Below are 20,900 nucleotides of genomic sequence, written 5' to 3' on the forward strand. Positions count from 1 at the left end.
ACTGGTCATAAAGAACCGGGTGATTTGCTACCGCAATAACTAATTTCTCCTCCATTTTGTTAGGAATATAGAAAATGAATGTCACTCCCAGCTTACACGCGGTTTGATTGGCTAGCGCTTGTACTGTCAGATTTGCATAAACAGGATTTGATTGGCTGATGCTTCCACCTCAGCTTCAAAAGTTGAACATTGCTCAACTTTTGAAGCCTGAGATGCCTGTAAATCTCCGCTTTGCTTCCCACAATGCAGTTCGGCGAAAAGTGAGGCAAAGTCACGTCACCCCATTCAAAGTGAATGGGCAGAAGCGTTGGAAGCTTTTTTTAACGCTGCTGTGTGGACGGGCCGGTATATCTATCCGAGTGGTTGGTTTTAGATCAGGGTTAAATCCGTTTGGCTATCCTAGCCCTCTTCCTTTCCCTCTGATTTTAGCATAGCGTGTGACACACACGACATCGTAGGCTATGGAGGAATACAAATTACTTGCTGAAATACATACTTGAATATTTCAATTCACTAATTCATTGAAGATTGATTTAGTGATGGTTTTATTGAAATAGATGTTTGAATAATTTGTTTATTTCAATAATTGAAGTATAATTGACTCATGTAATTTGTTTAGGTTTTATTCATGTACTGTACGTATTTGTTTCTGATTGAGTGATTTTTCGCCCTTTTGAATAAATGTTATCTTTATTTTAGTGATGGAAGTGTTTCTCATCAGATATTTTAAGAAATATAGACATAAAAACTAATGCAACATTTGCAAAGTTTATGGCGTTAACCAATATATTTGTTATTGTTAATGTATCCAGTGCATTCATTGTAAAACAATAATGTGTGTGTGTTTATTTATTTTAGGATTTATTCATGTTAGTATTTATTTAATCATTCTTGAAATGTGTTGTACAAAAAGATAATTGCTATTTTGTTGAATAGGCGTTTGTGTTACACAGGATAAAAAATTACATTTCAAATGTCGACATGCGTCCATGACTGGAACATCTCTGTCGCTAATGTTGAATAAGTGAAACATTGAAATGACTGAAGACACTTGGGCTGTTTGTAGCTTCAGTATATCAGCCGGAGACACTACGTACTCCAACCACTAGATGGAGGCTAATTTACAGTGTCGTCTGATCATCCCAAGTCAAACAGAGAGGAGGGCAAAGCAGAGAGCAACAGAGAGAGCAGAGTGCACCAGAGACAGAGAGAAGAGTCTGAGAGAGATCACTGATCATGGGGATGCTCAGGACATCAGTGGCCTTTCTTCTTCACGTGGCTGCTTCTTTGGCGGTAAGAAACACAAGCTCACTTCCACTTTATCTCACAAGATACCATTCTAATCATTCCACGCATATAGTTTTTCTTTTACATGTGCAGCTTTTGGATATTTATTTATTAACACAAAATAGGTGATTGGAATGACTTTTTTGGTGGCTATTTACAAATCCTGCTCCTCCTGCTTTGGTGAAGGAGGTCCTATGCAAACCTGCTCATATTGAAAAACATGTTAATGTTATTTTAGTTGTATTTATTGTAATTTTTTCAAATTTAAAGCAATACCTGAAAACCAAACAGTCATAGAAGGACTGTGTATCTTCACTGTTTACCATTCCTTGTGTTTGGTTCTGTGACATTTGATCTTGATAGTTAGGCAGGCTGCTTATTGTACTTAAACATGTTTGAGTGTGGTTCCTGATCAAATAGAACATGCCTCTATTACACTGCAGTTCTGACTATGAATCTTTGAGTGTCAGCAACAACCTCTGCCTTTTTTGGGATTTTCATTGTTTTTCCCTCAGCTCTTTGTTCATCAGTAAAACTGTCAAGTAGACCAACTTCTCTTTCCTGAGCCATTCAATTGGATTGTTGAAGGTTGCATACAAACTCAACAGTAAATGAAACATTATGCATTTCATCTTTTCATATGCTGTTTGCATCCAGAGATAAGTAAGTATGAGCGAGATGTTGGTTCTGACTGTTTGCATCCTACCACTTTAAAATCCATGTTAGCCCATGTGTAGCGGTGACTAATGGTGTCCTTCTGGCTCTGTCCAGGCCCCGGTGCCGTGTGAAGAGAAGGTGGTTCATCTGGAAGCACAAATCCAAGGTCTGAAGACCCTGATCAGCGACCAGCATGGCTACATCCAGGCACTCCACAACAGCCAGGCCGGGCAGCTGGAGCTCATACCCAGCTCCCATCTGGGCCCGGAGAAACTCTTTAAAGGTGGGGAGAGATTTCCATGACAGATACATACTTTGAATAAACTGTATCTGCCTTTACTTTCCTACAACGTGACAACCTAATTGCTTCTTTACCTACACACCAAGTTAGTCACATTCTAGATATCAACCCTCTTTACCATACAGTATGTCCAGCCTGAGTCCTTAGCTTGTGTTAAAGCCATGCTAATTAGTATCATTTTATAGTCAGTGGATGAAATGAATATATTTTTATATTAATATATTATTATATTTAGTTGTATTGTTAAAAGGGGTTTCTTATATCGGTAACCCTTGAGAGAAGAACAGAGAAAAGGTTTATTGAGAATCAAAGAACACTGTTCCCCTGCTGGTTTGTAAACAGAAGACTGTCAGGTCTTGTATGGAGTTCCTCGGCATACAAGTGTCATGTATTCATTCATAATAAATGTGCTGCTTACCAATCAGCAGTTAGCATTTTGTAGCTTAGTCATGGCCCTGCAGCTGCTCCACAGGAAAAAACGTCACGCCGCTGAGATTCTCACTACCTTTATGTGGCTTTTAATGTAACTCAAATATATTTAACTAACAGTTTGAATAATTCACCTGGTGTGTATGTGTGTGTTCAGACTGCTCCGAGCTGTTTGCAGAGGGTAACATGGCCAGCGGGCTGTATGTGATCCGTCCACACGGCTCCCCCTCCTCACTCAGCGTCTACTGCGACATGAACAACGGGGGAGGGTGGACCGTCTTCCAGAGGAGGAGAGACGGCGAGGAGAGCTTTGACAGGTGTGTCTGTGTGTGTATATCCTTTTTTACACACACAAAAATAGGAGTTCTACTCTGCATGTGTCAAATGATTTGAGAATGCAGGTAATTGTATAAGCAGTGTTTGCCCTGTGTGAGCAGAGCGTGGGTGGAGTACAAGCATGGGTTTGGTGACCTCTACTCCCCTGATGGAGAATTCTGGCTGGGGAATACAGCTCTACACAATCTCACCTCCACAGGTTTGTGTGTGTGTGTGTGTGTGTGTGTGTGTGTGTGTGTGTGTGTGTGTGTGTGTAGGTGCGTGTGTAGGTGTGTGTCTATGTGTAGGTGTGTAGGTGTGTGTGTGTGTGTGTGTGTGTGTGTGTGTGTGTGTGTGTGTGTGTGTGTGTGTGTGATGGCTGCCTGTGTAACTCTGTGTCTTCTAGGAAACTACGACCTGCGGATCGACATGCAGGACTTTGAGGGTAACCAGCGCTATGCAGAGTACAAGAACTTCAAAGTTGATGACGAAAAGGTAAAACTACCCAAAAATAAAATAATGAGTATAAAAAAGTTTAATAAAAGAAAAAGTCACTTCTCATTGCAACAACAACTAAATCCTTTAACAGGAGTCCAGATTTTAAATGAGCAGAAAAGAGATCATTTGATTGTCTTTTGTTGAATTGAACAATAGAAGTCTTCATACTGGATCGAATAAGTCAATCATTTTGCACATCTGTTTGTACTGTGAGCGTATTGAAACCTTCTCTCTGTGTCTCTTTCTGTCTTTCTCCTCGCCTTCCCTTTATTTCCCATAACACAGAGCTATTATTTAGACTAAGTATTTTGTTTGTGTTTGATGATCTCTGCTATGGAAAACACAGCAAGGCCGTTTTGCTTCAGGCCAGCTGCTCTGCATCTCTCCTTCTCTCCTTTCATCACTTTTCTTTCTCTTCTTTCTTTCCTTTCAAACGTTTAGCCCGTATTGCTACGTGATTTCTTTCTTCACTCTTATCTTTATCATAAAGGCTTTTACTAGCCTATTCTGAAGTCATTTCAAACCATCTAAGCCTCATCAGCTCTGCAATCCACAGTATCATGTGCCAACATTTCTTGCAGTAATTTCTTTTGAAAAATTAAATGTTTTGTATTTCTATATTAAAAGTTGGTTCCTCATTGTAACGGCAAAAATCCCGATAAATTATGCTAAAACGTGGCTTATACTCTGCCGCGCTGCAAGAAGGGTCCGTGCTGAAGTTGTGGTTGATCATTTAATAAAGCAAATAACATAAATAATCATCTTAGCAGGACCATACGGTCTCACCCTCTCTGTCACCCACACAAGCACAACAGGTGCACTGAACACCTGACACCACACCCATGTGATAACTGTCAGAAGTGACCAATACTACCTGTGTGCCGTGTAAACAAATATTTACAATAACAGAAATAATAAGCTGTGGCAAAATAAGCATTTTGGCTGCTACACTCCTATGAAAGGGCTTTCCTGAAGTGTTTTGTCCCCTGTGTTCACTCAAAGGACCAGTACCAGTTACATGTGGGAGAGTACACTGGGAACGCTGGGGACGCCCTGGCTCATGTCCACAGCCCCCCCTCTGCCGGGAAGAAACGGACTGGTCCATTTCTTACAGAGGAACTCCCTGGGTCAAACGGGATCAAGTTCAGCACCTATGACCAGCTTAATAACGGAGACACGGAGAACCACACCAGTTGCATCAGACACAGCAGGTCCGGCTGGTGGTTCAGCAGGTGGGTCCGTCACTCAGTAGAACCACACACGCAAAGAGAGGAACAACCACGGGGCAAAGGTCAAAATGGCAATTTACACACACAGGTTATACAGAAGGTACTGCAGGTCTTCTTCTGTCTCTCCTCGCTGCAGGTGTGACTCAGGAAACCTGAACGGTCACTACTACAGAGGCCCGGACCAAGCCATGGCTGATGACGGGGTGGTTTGGTACACGTGGCACGGCTGGTGGTACTCTATCAAATCTGTGGTCATGATGGTACGAGCCGCTGACCTCGAGCCTCGGCAACAGGTCATTGCCCCGTTACCAGGACGACAGGCCAGCAGCAAAGCAAAGGGGGACACCATTGAAGATCATCATGTCCGACTTCAACACTGAAAGCAAGAGAGGAAGTCTCCTACTGCAGCCCAACAGCTTCCTGAAATCCCACACATCAAACATCATTCTATGTCATCTCTTTAAAGTCTTTCATCTAATGTTTGACTTGTATGTCAACTCTGCAATTATTTCAATATCCAAATAAAACAATGGTGCTTTTATCTCATATCCTTTTGTATTTATTTCATGTCCAAAATAAAACAACATGGTGAACTGAGGCCTTTTAGGAACATCTGAGTTTTTTCACCAGACATATAAAGGTATTTTGGATTCAGTAAAATGAGCCAGTAATCGCTCAGTCAATGAGATTGTGGGAGATTCTATCTGTGGAAATGATAACGTGTGTGTTTTTCTGGTGGGATCCAAAGTAAAGACAGATGTCGATCAGCCAGTAGCTGAGCATGGCCTGGTTTCTGTTGGTCAATGAGCCATTTCAAGGGGAAAGTAAAGGGGCAAACACACTTCTGCATATTTGGCTCTGAGATGATGTGTTAAGTCTCTGAACTGACAGCTCAGATCTAACATCCAAGGGTGATCACATTCCACAAAGTAGTTTCAGGTAGAGGTTGTGAGGAGCTTACAAAGAGGAACAGATCTAGAGGTCAGTGCCTCAGATCAACAGAAGGACAATACGTTGTTCACTTCTTCCAGAGCTCCAAAGCAGATGAGGGATTGAGTTTCGCTCTTTGGGAAAAAGGTCCTCTTTAAAAGAAGGGGAATAGGCAAAACAATCCATGCCACCAAACACCCAAACCACTCTGAGTGTGTTTCCACAACCTGCAAGAGGCTCAAGTCCAAGGTTTCTTCTCACCCGCCTCTTTAGAAAGAGCGGTATAAAATAACAGGATAAAAGGATCCTAAATTGTACAACATATCAGAACAAACATGGAAGGATAGTCATAACAAGAGTGAGGCGCCATGTACAGACCCTGAGGTGTGCCTGTTGTATGCTTTCTTCAGAAAAAGAAGAAAGGCTTGTTGGAGAACTAGGCATTTGGTAGAGAGCATGGCCATTCCACTGTCAGACATAAGTGCATCGGTGCCACTGCAACGCTTTCAGAACAAGCGTCTTTTATGCAATTTGTTCCAAATGTACAAGTTTATCATTAATATCCAACAACATTGCTGTGATTGAAGTCTTTCTCTGTGTTTGGAACAGCTCTGTCTTGTCTTTTCCAGGCTGGTGGAGCAGGAGGCTTGTTGTCGGGGTTATCTGGGCGATAAGGGTGCAGCTGTGGGGAAGGAGGCAGAGTTCCGAGGTGAGCCGAAGGGTGAGGTGGGGGAGAGGTGGCGGGGGCTGGCCAGCAGGTCTCCATTGTGCAGCTTCCAGAGCAGCTCCTCGTTCTCCATGGACAGACGCTTGTTGACCTTGGACTCCTTCTGCAGCGTCTGCTGGAGTTTGGCCTGTTCGCTGGAGAGCTGCCTGCAGGGGGAGACAGAGAGCTGATTCTATTATCTGTACAAACTGCTTTACCCAGGTGAACTGAGAACTGTCCAAGGGGGAAGTCTCAACAAACAACAACTGAAGTAAGAAGCATATAGACATCTTTTTACAGTCATATTTAGTTTTACATTATTACAATATAAAGTATTTCATTCGATTCTACCGTAGAGTATTTCATTTTACATTCTGTTTTTGTCCCTTGCACCAGTCTCTTGGCACCATTTTTCTTGAATTTTTTTATTTCTATTGACTTCTAAGTATATTGTATTGTAACGACGAGACGCCGTTACTGTGGATATAATCATTGTACTGTGTGGGGTATATTGACGACAACTTCCCTGTTCCCCATGTATGTTGTAGCTGATTGTGTGCACCTGGTGCCCTGTGTTGTCTCCTCCCCCCCCCACCTGTGTTTAATTGCTCCCCCTCACCTGTGTTTGTTAGTGTCTGTGTATTTAAGTGCTGTTTCTTGTTGGGCTGGAAGTGTGTGTGAGATCCTTGTGGCTGCAGGATATGAGAAAGGAGAACAGCATGATTGAGGCTGTGAACTTTGTACACATATTTGAATAAATGCCCACGTCGGGTTATATTTTTGGACGTTTTGCCTCTGCCTCCTTGCTTGGTCTGGGCCGCTCAACGGTCAGTCTCACAATTGGTGTCAGAAGTGGGATTCGACCAAGTGAGGAGGTAAAATTGACGAGAGGAAAGAAGAGGGACCAAAGAGAGGAACCGCGGCTGGGGGTGGCTAGGCCTGGAACTGGTCAGGGGGCCACGGCTGCTGAAGCAGCAGGAGAAGAGAGACAAGCAGCAGGAGACGAGAGATAAGCAGCAGGAGACGAGAGACAAGCAGCAGGAGAAGAGAGACAAGCAGCAGGAGACGAGAGGCAAGCGGCAGGAGACGAGAGATAAGCAGCAGGAGACGAGCGAGCCATTGGAGCGGCGTTTGCAGGCCGAGGAGGCGCACCCGGAACCCCAGGGAGTCTGCAGGAACTGGGTCGTGCTTGAGGCGGACCAGCGCCTTGCAGCAGACCGGGACAGCTTCCGGATGGGTGGCGGCACGACATGTTTGACGACATTTGAGGGTGTGTCCATAGCCTCAGGGGAGGGATCTAGTGTGTCCATAGCCTCAGGGGAGGGATCTATTAGGTCCATAGCCTCGGGGAGGGATCTGGTGTGTCCATGGCCTCAGGGGAGGGATATGTTGGGTCCGTGGCCTCGGGGAGGGATCTGGTGTGTCCATAGCCTCAGGGGAGGGATCTATATTGTCCGTTCTAGACACTCAAGGAATTGAAGAAAGCCAACTTGGTGGCAGACTGTCTATCCCGGTACATGAGAATTGAGGTACTGTGCCCTTTAGGAGAAGAGGGGGGGAATGTAAAGACGAGACGCCGTTACTGTGGATATAATCATTGTACTGTGTGGGGTATATTGACGACAACTTCCCTGTTCCCCATGTATGTTGTAGCTGATTGTGTGCACCTGGTGCCCTGTGTTGTCTCCTCCCCCCCCCCACCTGTGTTTAATTGCTCCCCCTCACCTGTGTCTTGTTAGTCTCTGTGTATTTAAGTGCTGTTTCTTGTTGGGCTGGAAGTGTGTGTGAGATCCTTGTGGCTGCAGGATATGAGGAAGGAGAACAGCATGATTGAGGCTGTGAACTTTGTACACATATTTGAATAAATGCCCACGTCGGGTTATATCTTTGGAAGTTCTGCCTCCTTGCTTGGTCTGGGCCGCTCAACGGTCAGTCTCACATGTATGTTGCATTGTTCGAGGAGCTCGGGACTTGAGATTTGCTTTGCCAGAACTGTAGCTCTTTGTTGACCTTTGAAAACAAAAACCAACACAGGCCACACTGTTCAGGTGATAGAGGTGCTCATACAGAAGAAGAAGAAGAAGATTTGCTCAAGGGCACCTCGGCAGTGGCCTTGGAGGTGAACTGGCACCTCTCCAGCTACCAGCTCACTCCATGTCTGTATTGTATTGGTCCAATCTGGACGTGAACCGGCGACCCTTCGGTTTCAATACCAAGTCCCTACAGACTGAGCCAATGCCGCTAGAGCTGCCTGCTGGTCACAAGCATCTGATCACATTATGTATTTATTTAAGTTTATTCTCAGGGTTAAGCTATTTAAATTCATGGCCTCACAATAAGACACTACCTTTATGTGGCTGATGTTGGCATGAGATATTGTTAAGCTTGAAACACAATGTTATAGAGAGAAAGTTCAGATGTGACATCAAACCAGAGAAAAGCACTGTACAGGGATTAAAGGTCCACAGCCAGCTGAATCTCACAAATAAGCCATTATTTAAACCATATAGATCTTTACCAATGTGTGTCAGTGAAAAATATACTGAGTTTAAACCTCGCTACCTCTGGGGTTTACCATTAGAACACTGTCTATGGCTGGACAGATTCATGGCTAGTCTGGACAACTGAAGACAAACAAGGCAGTAGGACACACACACACGCACACTTTGTACGTACTTTGAGAGAGCAGCGTGTTTGTCCATCCTGGCCCGGTAGTCCTCGTTCTCCTGTTGGACCTTATTTAGACACTCCTGCAGTTTCACATTTGTCTCCAACTGTCACACACACATAATTGAAATCAGCACTTTGAATAGATCTGCTATTTCTTCCTTCTCTTCTCTTGGACTGGGTGTGTTGTATGAGGTAGAGGGGGCAGAGGAACAGACAGCATTAGCCTTCAGTCAGTGAGCCCTCAGGGGATTCCACTAACACACCCACACTTACTGGAGTTCAGCTTTGCCCAGTCCACCCAAGCTGCTGTACGTTGAGTAGATTTCACAAGTGACCATGTATTGTCCCACCATTATGTACAACAAGCATGTGGCTGCTTCTCACATCACATTCTTCTCAACAAGTTTAGACTAAATATTAATAACGAGATGCTATTCATGTTTGCACACACACACACACACACACACACACACACACACACAAGCATTAGTTTTATGTGAGGTTGTTTATCCATACATTTTTCTAAACACTGTCAATATATGACCTTTTTTCCCTAAAACAACAAACAAGTGAAAGTAATCAGGTGTTGAGAGAATGAAATAGCCTCTGAAACAGGATCTGGATCACAGTCTAAACCGGCACTCTAAAATGACGCAGAGTTCCCACTTTTTTCTAGTCATTATTTTTCAGGAAATGGGCAGTTCAGGCTGGACGGACAGAAGTTAACCTACCAAAATGTATGATTCAAAGTTAGTGATGAGTTGCTGGGAGTATTCACAGCCATTGACTCTTACAGGTGTTTCACTTTATGTCCATTATTTACTCGTAATGTGAAGTTAATGTCATTATATGGTACATTTTTGCTAAACAGTGCAGCTTTACATTTGCAGACTATGCTAATAAAGCGTAAAGAAATTACAGCTAAAAGGATAAGAACATAATACAGGCGGATGTCAGGTGGAGATGTTGTTGGAGCCCTGAGTTTCATTCTCAGCTGAACCAAAATAGGTACATTTTCCAGGATTACACCACAATTTCCAGCGGATTTAACTTCTCTCTCAGGTTGATGTGTTATGACTGGTTTTCCAGGGTTTGTTTGAAGCATGTGATAATATGTGATAAAGGAAGAGTGATTGCCCACCAGTTTGTCCATGTCCATGAGCTTCTTCTCCTTCAGGTGCAGCTGGTTGTTCTTGAGCTCCAGTACGACCTTAAGACTGTCCAGCTCCTGCTCCAGGTACACGGTGTGGGAGTTCTTCTGCGAGAACACACACGTTAGAGAAGTGTGAAGCTTCAATGCCTTTGTGGGGAAAGAGCAGCAGAGAAAATGAGACAATAATATGGCACAAGTGGTTAGAGATCGGGTCAGAATGTGTAACCCTTCCTAACCAGCAGGGGGCGTTCTTGAGCAGAACAAACTGTCTCTATCCCCCTCCACTATCTCTATATTAGGAAGCTTCAGAGTGGTGCAGTGATGACATGTCTTGGTAAGCGACACGGTAGTGAGCATCACATTGGCTCCCTCCTCAAAAAGCAATGGAATTTTTCCATTGGATTTAAAAAAAAATTGCAAAAAATAACATCTTTTAAAAAATAGTTTAGGATACTTAAACGTTTTTTTTTAAATAAGGATGATTTCCATATTTTTACACACGAAGGTCTAAGCAAAAATGCAATCACCAGAAGTTAAAAGCTAACGTTAAGCTACAAAGGAACTACAACAGGTCACGTGACTTCATGTCACCCCGGCTAAGCTAAAGGTAGCTTATGTTCAGTGTGATGACATTAAGTATTCTCATTCAGTCATTTGTTTGTTTGTATGTCTACAAACAAACTTCAGACATTCACCAGTGGGGTATTTCCTGAACTATTTTATGTCGGAGAACAAAAGGTTAAAATCTCTTCAGCTTGTGTAGGATTATGTCAGGATAACAACCAAAAACACTTTCAGAAAACCATTGTCTTTGAGACAAGGTAACCAAGAGTGGTAAAATGCTGACTCATTTGTTAAGACTCGTTCCCGCACCGCTCCATAATGAAAGGAGTGACAATCTTTACCAGGTTCTTGTCTGTGAGGATCTGCTTCCTGCGCTCCTCCTCTGCTCTCTGCTTCTCACTCAGAGCCTCATTCTCTGCACACAGCTCAGAGATCTTCTCCTGGAAACAGAGACAGAATAATCTTTTAGTGAACACTGAGCTTTGGTTTCATTTAGTAAGACAGGCATTTCAGATTCAGAAACACCAGCAGGTAAACTCGTGCTGTTTCTCTGCTGTGACCTGAGGAGCAGAGGACTGAATCACTTTACTGCCAAAGACTGCAGGTTTGCTCCATGATGTGACATGTGTTCAACCCAACTGTCCTGCAGTCATCTGTTTTATTTCATCTGTGTTCATCATAACATTGCTTTGTTTTTGCTAACACAACTGGATATGGAAGATAGCACTCACACACAGTTATGAGACATGGTTGTCTTTGATATACTGTATCATCAGCACTCTTACAGAGGAATATGGGCAATTTATGAAATGTTTCTTAAAAGAAATTGCAGAAAAAATATTGTTGAGTAAAGAGGAGACTTTCTTAGCAAACTGGGGCCATGCTGTCACTTACACTCAGTGCACGCACACACTGGTTAATCTCACTGTGTTATTTAACAAATAATTGTGTGTTATAACAGTTTCCCACACATTCTCACTCCCAACTGGTCACATATTGACGATCGGTCAGGGCCCCTTCACGTCACCTTATTACGCACTGGCTACCCCTCGAGCGTCAGTTTTCAGCGGGCAGGGCGTCCCATAGCAACCTGGTCTCACCAAAATACGTGAAATGAACACGTCTCCTTAACATCGCATTACGTGGTGGGGAAACGGAATCTGCTAAATTACGTGTCGGCACCACGGAAACAACCCCAATGTAAAGTGAATGAGGATCCTTTTTCGTGGTGGACACACACATTCTGCAACGTCCCGCAGTGAGCTTAATGTTGTTCTCTACTCTATAAAATGTTTTTAAAATCTACTTTATTATGGATTTTATTCCCTATCTTTATTCAAGAGCGTGCTCTTTCAATTAGAGAGGATCATTTATTGATTTCACGTTCAGATTTTGTATTTCTTTCAGTCAAACCCTGTCCTTGCGCTTAGATTTGCTCTGCTTTTGCTCAAACTGTACGCTTGCACTCAGATATTGTTAGAAATCACGAGTCCCTCCCCTCTCAACCTGCATCACCACCTCTGCCAATCAAGTGTAGACCACTCCCCCACCAAAGTCTTTAAAGCTCCGCCCTTCAGGCCGGTCACTCACTTCCTCCCCACCAGAGACTGAAGAACAAAGGAACTGTGAGTTGGCACATGGAGCTGAATTGTTTGTTCTTAAATCAGTTGATGAAATGTTTAGCTTGACTTTAACAGACTGTTTTGTTTTTGTTAGATCCGCCTTCTAGATGCCCTTTGACCAATACCTGTGTTAAAGAAAAGAGTTTAATCTTGTGGATGAATGAAATGATGTAAGTGGAATACTGAACCTTATTTATCATTATGATTATTGTGGTTATTGTAAGACTGCTTATAGTTTCTAAATATTCTTTTTTATTTAGATAAAATCATCCACAGCAGTGAAACCTTTGTTAAAACGGCCTGCTGGATCCAGTGTTTAAATGTGCACACCACATGGGATGTTCCATGAACCACCACTCCAACAAATGATAGTTTCTTCAGATATATTGCTGCTTGCACAGATTTCCTGTTTTCCAGTTTAACACTAGAATCGCCAACGGGTAAATTTTACCCGCAGCTGTTTTTTTATTGTATGTAACTTTTTTTCAATAACATATTAACGTCTCCCAGTCCGTGACTTTTCCTGACAGTGTGTTATGTAACACCCTGTGTTGTTAAAAATTGTCAATATGAAGTCAGATAGAAAAAAATCGCCAAAGAAATGGCTATTTATACCTATTTCCGCCAGCGGTTAATATTTACCTCATAGAAATGCAGCGCTCCTCGCGCTATTGATTTTGCGCGTAAACATAAACATGACGTGTTGCTATAGCAACGCCTTTTGTCTACTGCTGTAGATAGAGAGATTGAGAGATAGATAGATTGAGAGAGAGATAGATAGATATATTGATAGATAGATATATTGATAGAGAGATAGAGAGATAGATAGATAGATAGATAGAGAGAGAGAGAGAGAGAGAGCCGGTTATATTTCCAAAATGGACAAAAGAAAGAGACTCATGAACGTACAGGAGGCACTAGCGTTGCTAAACCGTCTGAGCGAAGCAGAGTCTGATGGTGGGGAAGTATCAGGACTGAGTGATGTGTCCTGTTTGTTCTGCCTCTGATGGGTCATCTGACAGCGATCCTCCGCGGAACGTGAGGCCGTCCCATCCTGATCCCCCGCTTGCAGATGGGCCTACTGTACCAGCCCATGCAGAAGGTATGATGATTCTTGTTTTTTATGTCCTACTTTTCTACAAATCGTAGGCTATAAGATATCAAGGCATATAGATAATGCCTTTTCTTTTTACAGGGTATATGCAGGAATCCTGAGGTCAAATTTAATACCTTTTTAAGACCTTTTTTAAGACCCTTTCCATACATTAAGACCTCATCGCAACTTTGAGTTCTAACCGGTTACATTGGCTACACACTTTACCTCACATTTACTATATTGATTGTAAGATAGCACAACTAAACAGAGTGCAGACAGACTACTGAAGCCTCCTCTCCACATGAACTTCAACCTCTCTGTGAAGGTCAGGTTTAATGCAGTATGCTGCTTTGTTGCTTCTGTACTCTGTGCTCTTTCATTCCAGTAAAACTCCTCAGAAACCATTAGAAACCAGTATTTGACCAATAAACAAAACAATTGACAAAACTTTGAACTATGAAATATATTAAACTTTGGTGAGCTTCAGCGGGGTAATGCCATATAGGAGCTCCCTCACAAATACCCAGGGGTTAAATTGGGCTGGGTCTGTCCGGGGCTAAGCCCTGGCAAATAGGACGATGCTCTGACGTCATCACCCTCACACATTTGTCATATGTTTACAAAAAACAATATATGTGTTCAGACTTTTCTCGTTCTTAATATAGACTATATTTAGGGTCTATATGTGTTGACTTTACTTTAAAATAGCACATCTCTGTGACCGGATATAGTTTGGCTTAGACCCCGGCCCCACGAGTACGCATACGGTAAAACGCATACGCAAACGCAAAAAAGTATTCCGTTCACACGCATTCGATTCATTAATGTGTCCGTTCACACTAGACCGCTGGAAATGCTGGAAACGCTGTAGTACATATGCCAGGCCTGTAAATGGCGCTGCTGCCGCCACAAAATACACCAAAAGCAGCGAAGAAGACCCCGGAGCATGGTTGCCATGGTTGCCCTTCTGTTTATTCTCCGCGGTGGATGGCGTGTTCTCCTGCGGTATATCTCTCAGGTAGTCCACCAGCAGATGAAAAACACCCAGCTCTCTTCCTCTTCCAAGGGACGAGGGAACCGTGCGGGAGAGTTTCCGTTAAAAAAAATCTTCCGCCGTTCAACATGTCTGTTAAAGTTTAAATCTTCCGTACAAAATTAGAAAAGTTCCAATCAGAGGCCTTCTGTGTTATTTATTGAGCTTTAAAACAAATTGATAACGACTCTGTTCTCTGTATAATAATATTTAATAAACGGTACATGCCTCTCTTTTCCTCCCCCTCTTCTGACAGCCCAGCAGCAGCTGGAGACGAGGGGAGAGGGAGGCGGGCTATTTCATCGTTATCAGAAAATGATCATATAGGGCTTACACACGGAGCCGTTGGACCCCCAGAGCGTTGCGTATGCCGGTCTACCCACCTTGGGACCCAACCCCCCACAGAGCGGAGCAAGGCAACGAAACTTAAAATAAGAAGCAGCATTTTACGGCGCGCTATGCATGGGGCCGCCTTGAGGGGGTTTCCCGACATGTCGTTTCAGTAAATTAAAGGGTGTTTCATGTTGTCGTTGCTGTGGGACTTCTTAATACCTTGGAAAATGCCGTTTAATACTTTTTAATAGCCTTAATTTTCGCTAAATTGATTTATCAACTTTTAATACTTTTTAAGACCCCGCGGACACCCTGTTTTACAAATGATCTTTTCATTGCCTTTTCGAGGATATAATATTATCAAATAAACATTTATGAAATATACTTTAGTCTAAAGTAGTGTTTTCCTCTCTCCTATTTAGTGTGTGCCACTGAGCCGTCACCAGCCCAAGAGATCGGGAAAGATGGCACAGTGTGGACGGTCACGGAGTCTGCTGGCCCCACACCACACGCACGTCACAACATTACTGACAAACTCACTGCATTTATATGTCTGTGTGATAATGTGATGTTGGAGGAAATCCGTGATTGCACAATTGCTGAAGCGCGGAGAGACAGAGCCACCTGGGATGTCTCTATTATGGAGCTGAAGGCCTTTATTGTGCTTTTCTATGTGAGAGGTGCATATTGTGGGAAGAACATTGAGATGGAGAGTTTCTGGTCCGAGCAGTGGGGCAACGCGTTCTTCAACGCAACACTGTCGAGGAACAGGTTTCGGAAATCATGCGCTACCTGCGCTTTGATAAAAAGGAGACCCGCCGGTGCCGGTTGACCACCGACAAGTTTACGCACGTGAGGAAGGTGTGGGATCGTTTTGTCGAAAATTCAATCGCGTCCTACAGGCCAGGGTCCAACATCACTGTGGATGAACAGCTATTCCCGACCAAATCAAGATGTCCATTCACACAGTACGTGCCCAACAAGCCGGACAAATTTGGCATCAAGTTTTGGCTGGCAGCTGACGTTGACAGCAAATACATGCTGAATGGCTTCCCTTACCTGGGAAAAGATGCCAGCAGGCCAGCAACACAACGGCTGGGAGAGAACGTGGTGCTGAGGCTGGTGGAGCCCTTTGTTGGTAAGGGAAGAAATATAACCACAGACAATTTCTTTACCTCCCTCGCTCTCGCCAAAGCGCTTCTCGCCAAAAATACCAGCCTAGTTGGAACCATCAAGCGCAACAAGCGGGAGCTCCCACCCTCTGTGCAAGGGAGATCTGAGCTGTTCAGCACCAAGGTGCTGAAGAGCGACAAAATGGTGCTCTCAGTCTACCAGTGCAAGCCGAGGAGAAACGTGACAATACTCAGCACGCAACACCAGCATGTGGCCATCTCCACAGAAAGAAAGTAAAAGCCAGAGACTGTGGAATACTACAACCACTCAAAAGTGGGGGTTGACGTGCTCGATCAAATGGCTCGCCAATATTCGGTGAAAGGTAGGCTATTATTGTTATTATTATTGTTATTATTATTATTATTTTAGGCCTATAGAAAACACTGCATTGGTCAATCGTTTTTACTAAATCCTATGTTTCTCTCAGGTGGCACGCGTAGATGGCCCGTTTCTGTCTTTTATAATTTGCTGGATCTCGCTGCCATCAATGCCTGGGTGCTGTACAGGAACTGCATGAGCAAGGAGAACATACCGAGAAGGGACTTCATGCTCCAGCTGGCACACGAGCTGCGCGCTGAGTGGATGGCATCAAAAGCGCCACCACTTGCGGACCTGCCCTTCAGCGGTGCTGGCGCAGAAGAGCGCAGGAGAATGACCTGCATGTATAACAGAGTTATAAAGGTTGGTGTAAAATCCGGGTTAAATTGGAGAATTACGCAATCTGGTGTTACAAGCGCGTGCCTGCATTACTGTAGCTTTGTGGGAGATTCTCATACCGCGTGAGGATCTTTTGAGAGTAAGGTTCTATTGTATTTTGTCGGTGGACAAAATGTATGTTATTATTTTATTAGGACAATAACGTTCTGTTGTGTTGTTTCGTTTAATGCTCACAGCAACATGTTTTTGTGTGATTGGCTATTTGTTTTATATGATTTATTAATGTGATCACCAATAGCTAATCTGAGCGAATAAGCTAACGTGAGCGTGGTGCTATCTCTCCTACAGAACGTGTCCTTTTTATGTGTCCATTCAAACGCAGGTATGCGAGTTTTGTACACCAGTTTGTTTATGTTTAATGTTTCACATTGTTTACTAACACTATACGATCATTGATGTGTTGTTGGAGATTTAGATACCGCGCGAGGATCTTTTGAGAAACGTGTCCTTTTTATGTGTCCATTCAAACGCAGGTATAAAAAAATGCAGTGAAATAAACCAAAGTATTCATCAGCTCTGAGTGGTCTGTTGCCGAGGGGACACTACACCGGGGGTTACATTGGTGCCGTGACCCTTTCTTTACTACGCCGGACCAGGGTGGATGTCTTCTCGCCGCTGCAACGTTTTGGAGCTTCAATTCCTTCAGTGTGTTGGACTCTCAGGTTTATTTTGTTGATATAAGCCTTATTCTTTTGAACTTGTCATTTTATTTTGGTTTACTATCGATGAAACATGAGTTCCAGTAGATTTAATACCTTTGAAATCACTCCTTTCAATGTTGGTAGGGGTAGAGGGCTATGTAGCACACCTGTTCCATTTCCACTAGGTGACTTTAAGGTGGGGGATAGGAAAACTTTTGATGGGGATTCAGTGCACAGTCCTATCAGAAGTGGAGATGTGATGACACCTTCCATCCAGCATACAGTAGAGTTATCTACAACACAGTGTTTTAGCACATCAGTCCCCAACCCTCCTGATGATGTCGGACAAGCTGACCAAATGAGCACTATTGTGCAGCAGATAGGGCAGCTGATAGCATTATGTCACGCATTAACACTACAGCTGCTGTACACACGAGTCATGAAGAAAAATGCATTAAAAAAGACACACTCCCCAGCCAAACACTGGATCTCTCCCAAGTTCAGCTAGTTACTCAGAGAGGAGTTAAAGACCCACCTGTGTTCAGAGGAGAGAGTTCAGACACACTGCCTGTTGATGAATGGGAGGATTTTATGAGAAATTACATCAGGAAAAGCAGTATCCAGCCAGAGCATCAAGCTGAAGAAATTCTGATTCACCTGAGGGGCAGAGCAAAGGATGTTGTGAAGTTTGGGATAAGAAATAGTGGAATTGATGTCCAAGAGAACCCGCAGGCCATCTATGGACTCCTCCGCAAACATTTCAGCTCCAGCCATTGCTCTTCTGTGCCTCTGGCTGACTTTTATTCCACCCTACCAAAAGAACAAGAGGACCCATATGAGTACTGGCTCAGACTAAACAGAGCTGTCGATATGGCTGACAGTTGTCTTAGGGAACAGGATAAGGTGTTTGATAATCCCAGTATTGAAGTCACACGTATGTTCATCAGACACTGCCCCAGCAGAGATTTAGCTCTTACGTTTAGGTCCAAGACAATTGATAAATGGTCAGCACGAGAAGTTCAGGAAGTGCTAGATGAATACCATTTAGAGAAGGGACTGAGGTCTTCCACAGAGAGAGGCAGGATAAACATGAATGTAGCTGAGGTGAGCACTAATGCTGCTTTAGTGTCAGACATTCCCAAACAGGCACAAGCTGTGAGCCAGGACAACCCTGCTTTCGAGAGGTTGATTTGCATGCTGGAGAAGGTGTTGCTTCAGGCCCCTTGGTATGCTCAAGCTAATAGGAGGCAACATACTAGCAACAAGCCACCAAAGAGTGAGGGCTTTATGGACATGCCTTGTTCTATATGTAATGAGAGCTCTCACTCTGCTTTCATACACTGTCGAGAGAACAGACTTTGCTTTCTGTGTCACTTACCTGGTCACCCCAGACGTGACTGCCCAGGGGGGAGACGTCCTCTTCACTACAACCAGCAGGGAAACTGAATGATCTGTGCAAGAGGGAGGATAGTGCAGATTATGTGAGTGAGCCTTCCACCTTGGATATGAAAGACATTGATGATTGTGAAACATTGTATGACACCTACAGCAGCATGGTGCCATCAAATAAGACACTGATTGTACAAAGGCTGCAAAGACTCCCGGAGACTGATAGTCTATTCCACACGGCTGTGACCACCGATAATGGACATGCTCTCAAAGCATTAGTGGACAGTGGATCTATGGCATGCACAATTAGTGAGGCAGCTGACAGAAGACTTTCACAATCTGTCCCTAACATGGAAAGGAAATCAGCTGAAGACTTTGTCATAGTTGGTTGTGGTGGTCACCTTGTTACTCCAACTGCCATGTATGATCTTACTGCATCAGTTTATGGCTATAAGGTAATAATTCCTGTTCTAGTTGTGCCAGGCCAGACTGATGAAATGATTCTTGGCAGCAATGCCATCAAGTGGCTCATTTCGCAGATGAAAAAAACTGTAAGTTGCCAAAATATCACATCTCCTGTGACAAGTGTTCAGAGTGATAGTTTTCCTAAGTTGATGTCTCTGCTGTCCTCCTCAGATGAATGCAAAGGTGGAGCAGGGACTAACAAAATTGGCACGGCAAAACTGAAAAGATGTGTAACTCTGCAGCCAATGTCTGAAAGTTTGGTGTGAGCGAAATTACCTGAGTCTGATGTCTCTGCAGTAGGGAGTACAGTCATCATTGAGCCCACCCAGTCAAAAGCCAGACCTGAACAAATTCTGGTTGGGAGGGTTGTCACGTCCTTATGGGGAAATGGCTGGGTTCCTGTCAAAATTGTAAACCCCACTGGAAAGCCGCTCACCCTTAAAAAGAATGCAAAGGTTGCTGATGTGTCCCCTTGTCTTTCAGTGCAGGATTTACCAGATCCAGTTCGCGTCCAATCCAGTGCACAGTACACACACAGCCCGTCGCCTTAGCCAAGGTCAGAGGAGGAGATGTCCCGCATCTTGAGTGACATGGGTTTGCAGGATTTGGACCTCTCATCTTGTGAGGTCTCTCTCGAGTGGAAAGATAAGCTGATGAAAATCATTGAGCAGTATGAATCAACATTTTCGAAGCACAAAATGGACTGTGGCGAGGCAGTGGATTTTGTGCACAGAATACACCTGGTTGATGACAAGCCCTTCAGACTTCCATACAGGCGGGTTCCGCCATGCCACTATGACAAGCTACGGACTGCTCTGAATGACATGGAGGAATTAGGGATCATTCGCAAATCTCAGAGTGAATACTCATCACCCCTTGTCCTTGTTGTCAAACCAAACCTTCGCCTCTGCAATGACTTCAGGTGGTTGAACGCAAGAACAGTAAAAGATGCAAATTCATTGCCCCATCAGACTGATGCCCTTGCTGCGCTTGGTGGAAATGTGTTCTTTTCCACAATGGACCTCACGTCAGGGTTCTACAATGTCGGGCTGCATGAAGATGACAGAAAATATACAGCGTTCTCCTCCCCATTCGGTCTTCATGAATACAACAGGATGCCCCAGGGCTTGTCGAACAGCCCTGCCACTTTCATGCGAATGATGATGTCCATCTTTGGGGATGAGAACTTCACAATTCTGCTATGCTACATGGATGACCTCATGGTCTATGCTCCATCTGAACAGGTTGCACTTGAGCGTCTACAGATGGTTTTCTCACGTCTTGCTGCCAACAACATAAAGCTCTCCCCTAAGAAGTGCTACTTTCTACGCAGGTCAGTCAAATTTCTGGGACACATTATTTGTGAGGATGGTGTTAAGACCGACCCGAGTAAAGTGGAGGTTATAAATGATATGCAGGAAGCTGACTTGATGGAGCAAGATGGGCAAACACCGTGTGCTAAGAAAATCCGGTCTTTCTTATGGATGGTTCTCTATTACCACCATTTAATTGAGGGATGTTCTGCCAAAGCTAAGCCGCTGTTCAACCTTGTGTCTGAGCCTGCCAGTGCCACACCATACAAAAGAGGGAGAGGCCACAAACCAAAGTTTAAAAAAGGCAATGTCAGACTCTCTCCAACAGACTGGAATGATGAGTGCAAAGAAGCATTTGGAACATTGAAGTATGAGCTGG

General features: G+C 43.8%; 3 protein-coding genes and 1 long non-coding RNA gene across 15 annotated transcripts in view; 3 read left to right on the forward strand and 1 right to left on the reverse strand.

The window, feature by feature from the left end:
• LOC307043773 overlaps positions 1–20,900 on the forward strand; it is an 89,294-nt gene that overhangs the window by 27,560 nt on the left and 40,834 nt on the right. The window lies entirely within an intron of this gene.
• On the forward strand, positions 1,222–5,778 carry LOC307043665 (fibrinogen-like protein 1). The gene is made up of 7 exons (XM_079688307.1): positions 1,222–1,293; positions 2,059–2,227; positions 2,832–2,991; positions 3,112–3,209; positions 3,396–3,484; positions 4,490–4,719; positions 4,853–5,778. The coding sequence occupies exons 1-7, from the start codon at positions 1,237–1,239 to the stop codon at positions 5,094–5,096; spliced, it is 1,047 nt and encodes a 348-aa protein (XP_079544433.1). The 5' UTR covers positions 1,222–1,236; the 3' UTR covers positions 5,097–5,778.
• LOC307043569 (uncharacterized protein) overlaps positions 5,253–20,900 on the reverse strand; it is a 204,689-nt gene continuing 189,041 nt past the window's right edge. Inside the window, exons 12-16 of one of the 3 annotated variants that reach the window (XR_013809407.1) lie at positions 11,081–11,179; positions 10,164–10,280; positions 9,296–9,453; positions 9,029–9,196; positions 6,468–6,519 (exon numbers count right to left, since the gene is read on the reverse strand). Coding sequence is in view for 1 of the 3 variants with exons in the window: in XM_079688088.1 (XP_079544214.1) it covers positions 6,306–6,519; positions 9,029–9,126; positions 10,164–10,280; positions 11,081–11,179 (528 nt within the window). In the remaining 2 variants the exon portion in view is untranslated. Of the gene's footprint in view, positions 6,520–9,028; positions 9,454–10,163; positions 10,281–11,080; positions 11,180–20,900 lie in introns of all 3 variants that reach the window. The other 2 variants (XM_079688088.1, XR_013809408.1) reach the window with 2 other exon arrangements.
• On the forward strand, positions 14,775–17,501 carry LOC307043720 (piggyBac transposable element-derived protein 4-like). Its single transcript, XM_079688444.1, has 2 exons — positions 14,775–16,318; positions 16,424–17,501. Exon 1 carries the CDS (start codon positions 15,607–15,609, stop codon positions 16,231–16,233), a length of 627 nt encoding a protein of 208 aa, XP_079544570.1. The 5' UTR covers positions 14,775–15,606; the 3' UTR covers positions 16,234–16,318; positions 16,424–17,501.

The sequence above is a fragment of the Notothenia rossii genome (genome assembly GCF_949606895.1).
Source record: "Notothenia rossii genome assembly, chromosome: 1".
NCBI classification, from domain to species: Eukaryota; Metazoa; Chordata; class Actinopteri; order Perciformes; family Nototheniidae; genus Notothenia; species Notothenia rossii.

Bases quoted from the DNA above. Each gene is read 5' to 3' on its own strand.
- LOC307043665 (XM_079688307.1), top strand. From the start codon at position 1,237: ATGGGGATGCTCAGGACATCAGTGGCCTTTCTTCTTCACGTGGCTGCT. The intron at 3,210-3,395 runs GTTTGTGTGTGT...TGTGTCTTCTAG, and splicing joins ACACAATCTCACCTCCACAG to GAAACTACGACCTGCGGATC. The intron at 4,720-4,852 runs GTGGGTCCGTCA...TCCTCGCTGCAG, and splicing joins TCCGGCTGGTGGTTCAGCAG to GTGTGACTCAGGAAACCTGA.
- LOC307043720 (XM_079688444.1), top strand. From the start codon at position 15,607: ATGCGCTACCTGCGCTTTGATAAAAAGGAGACCCGCCGGTGCCGGTTG.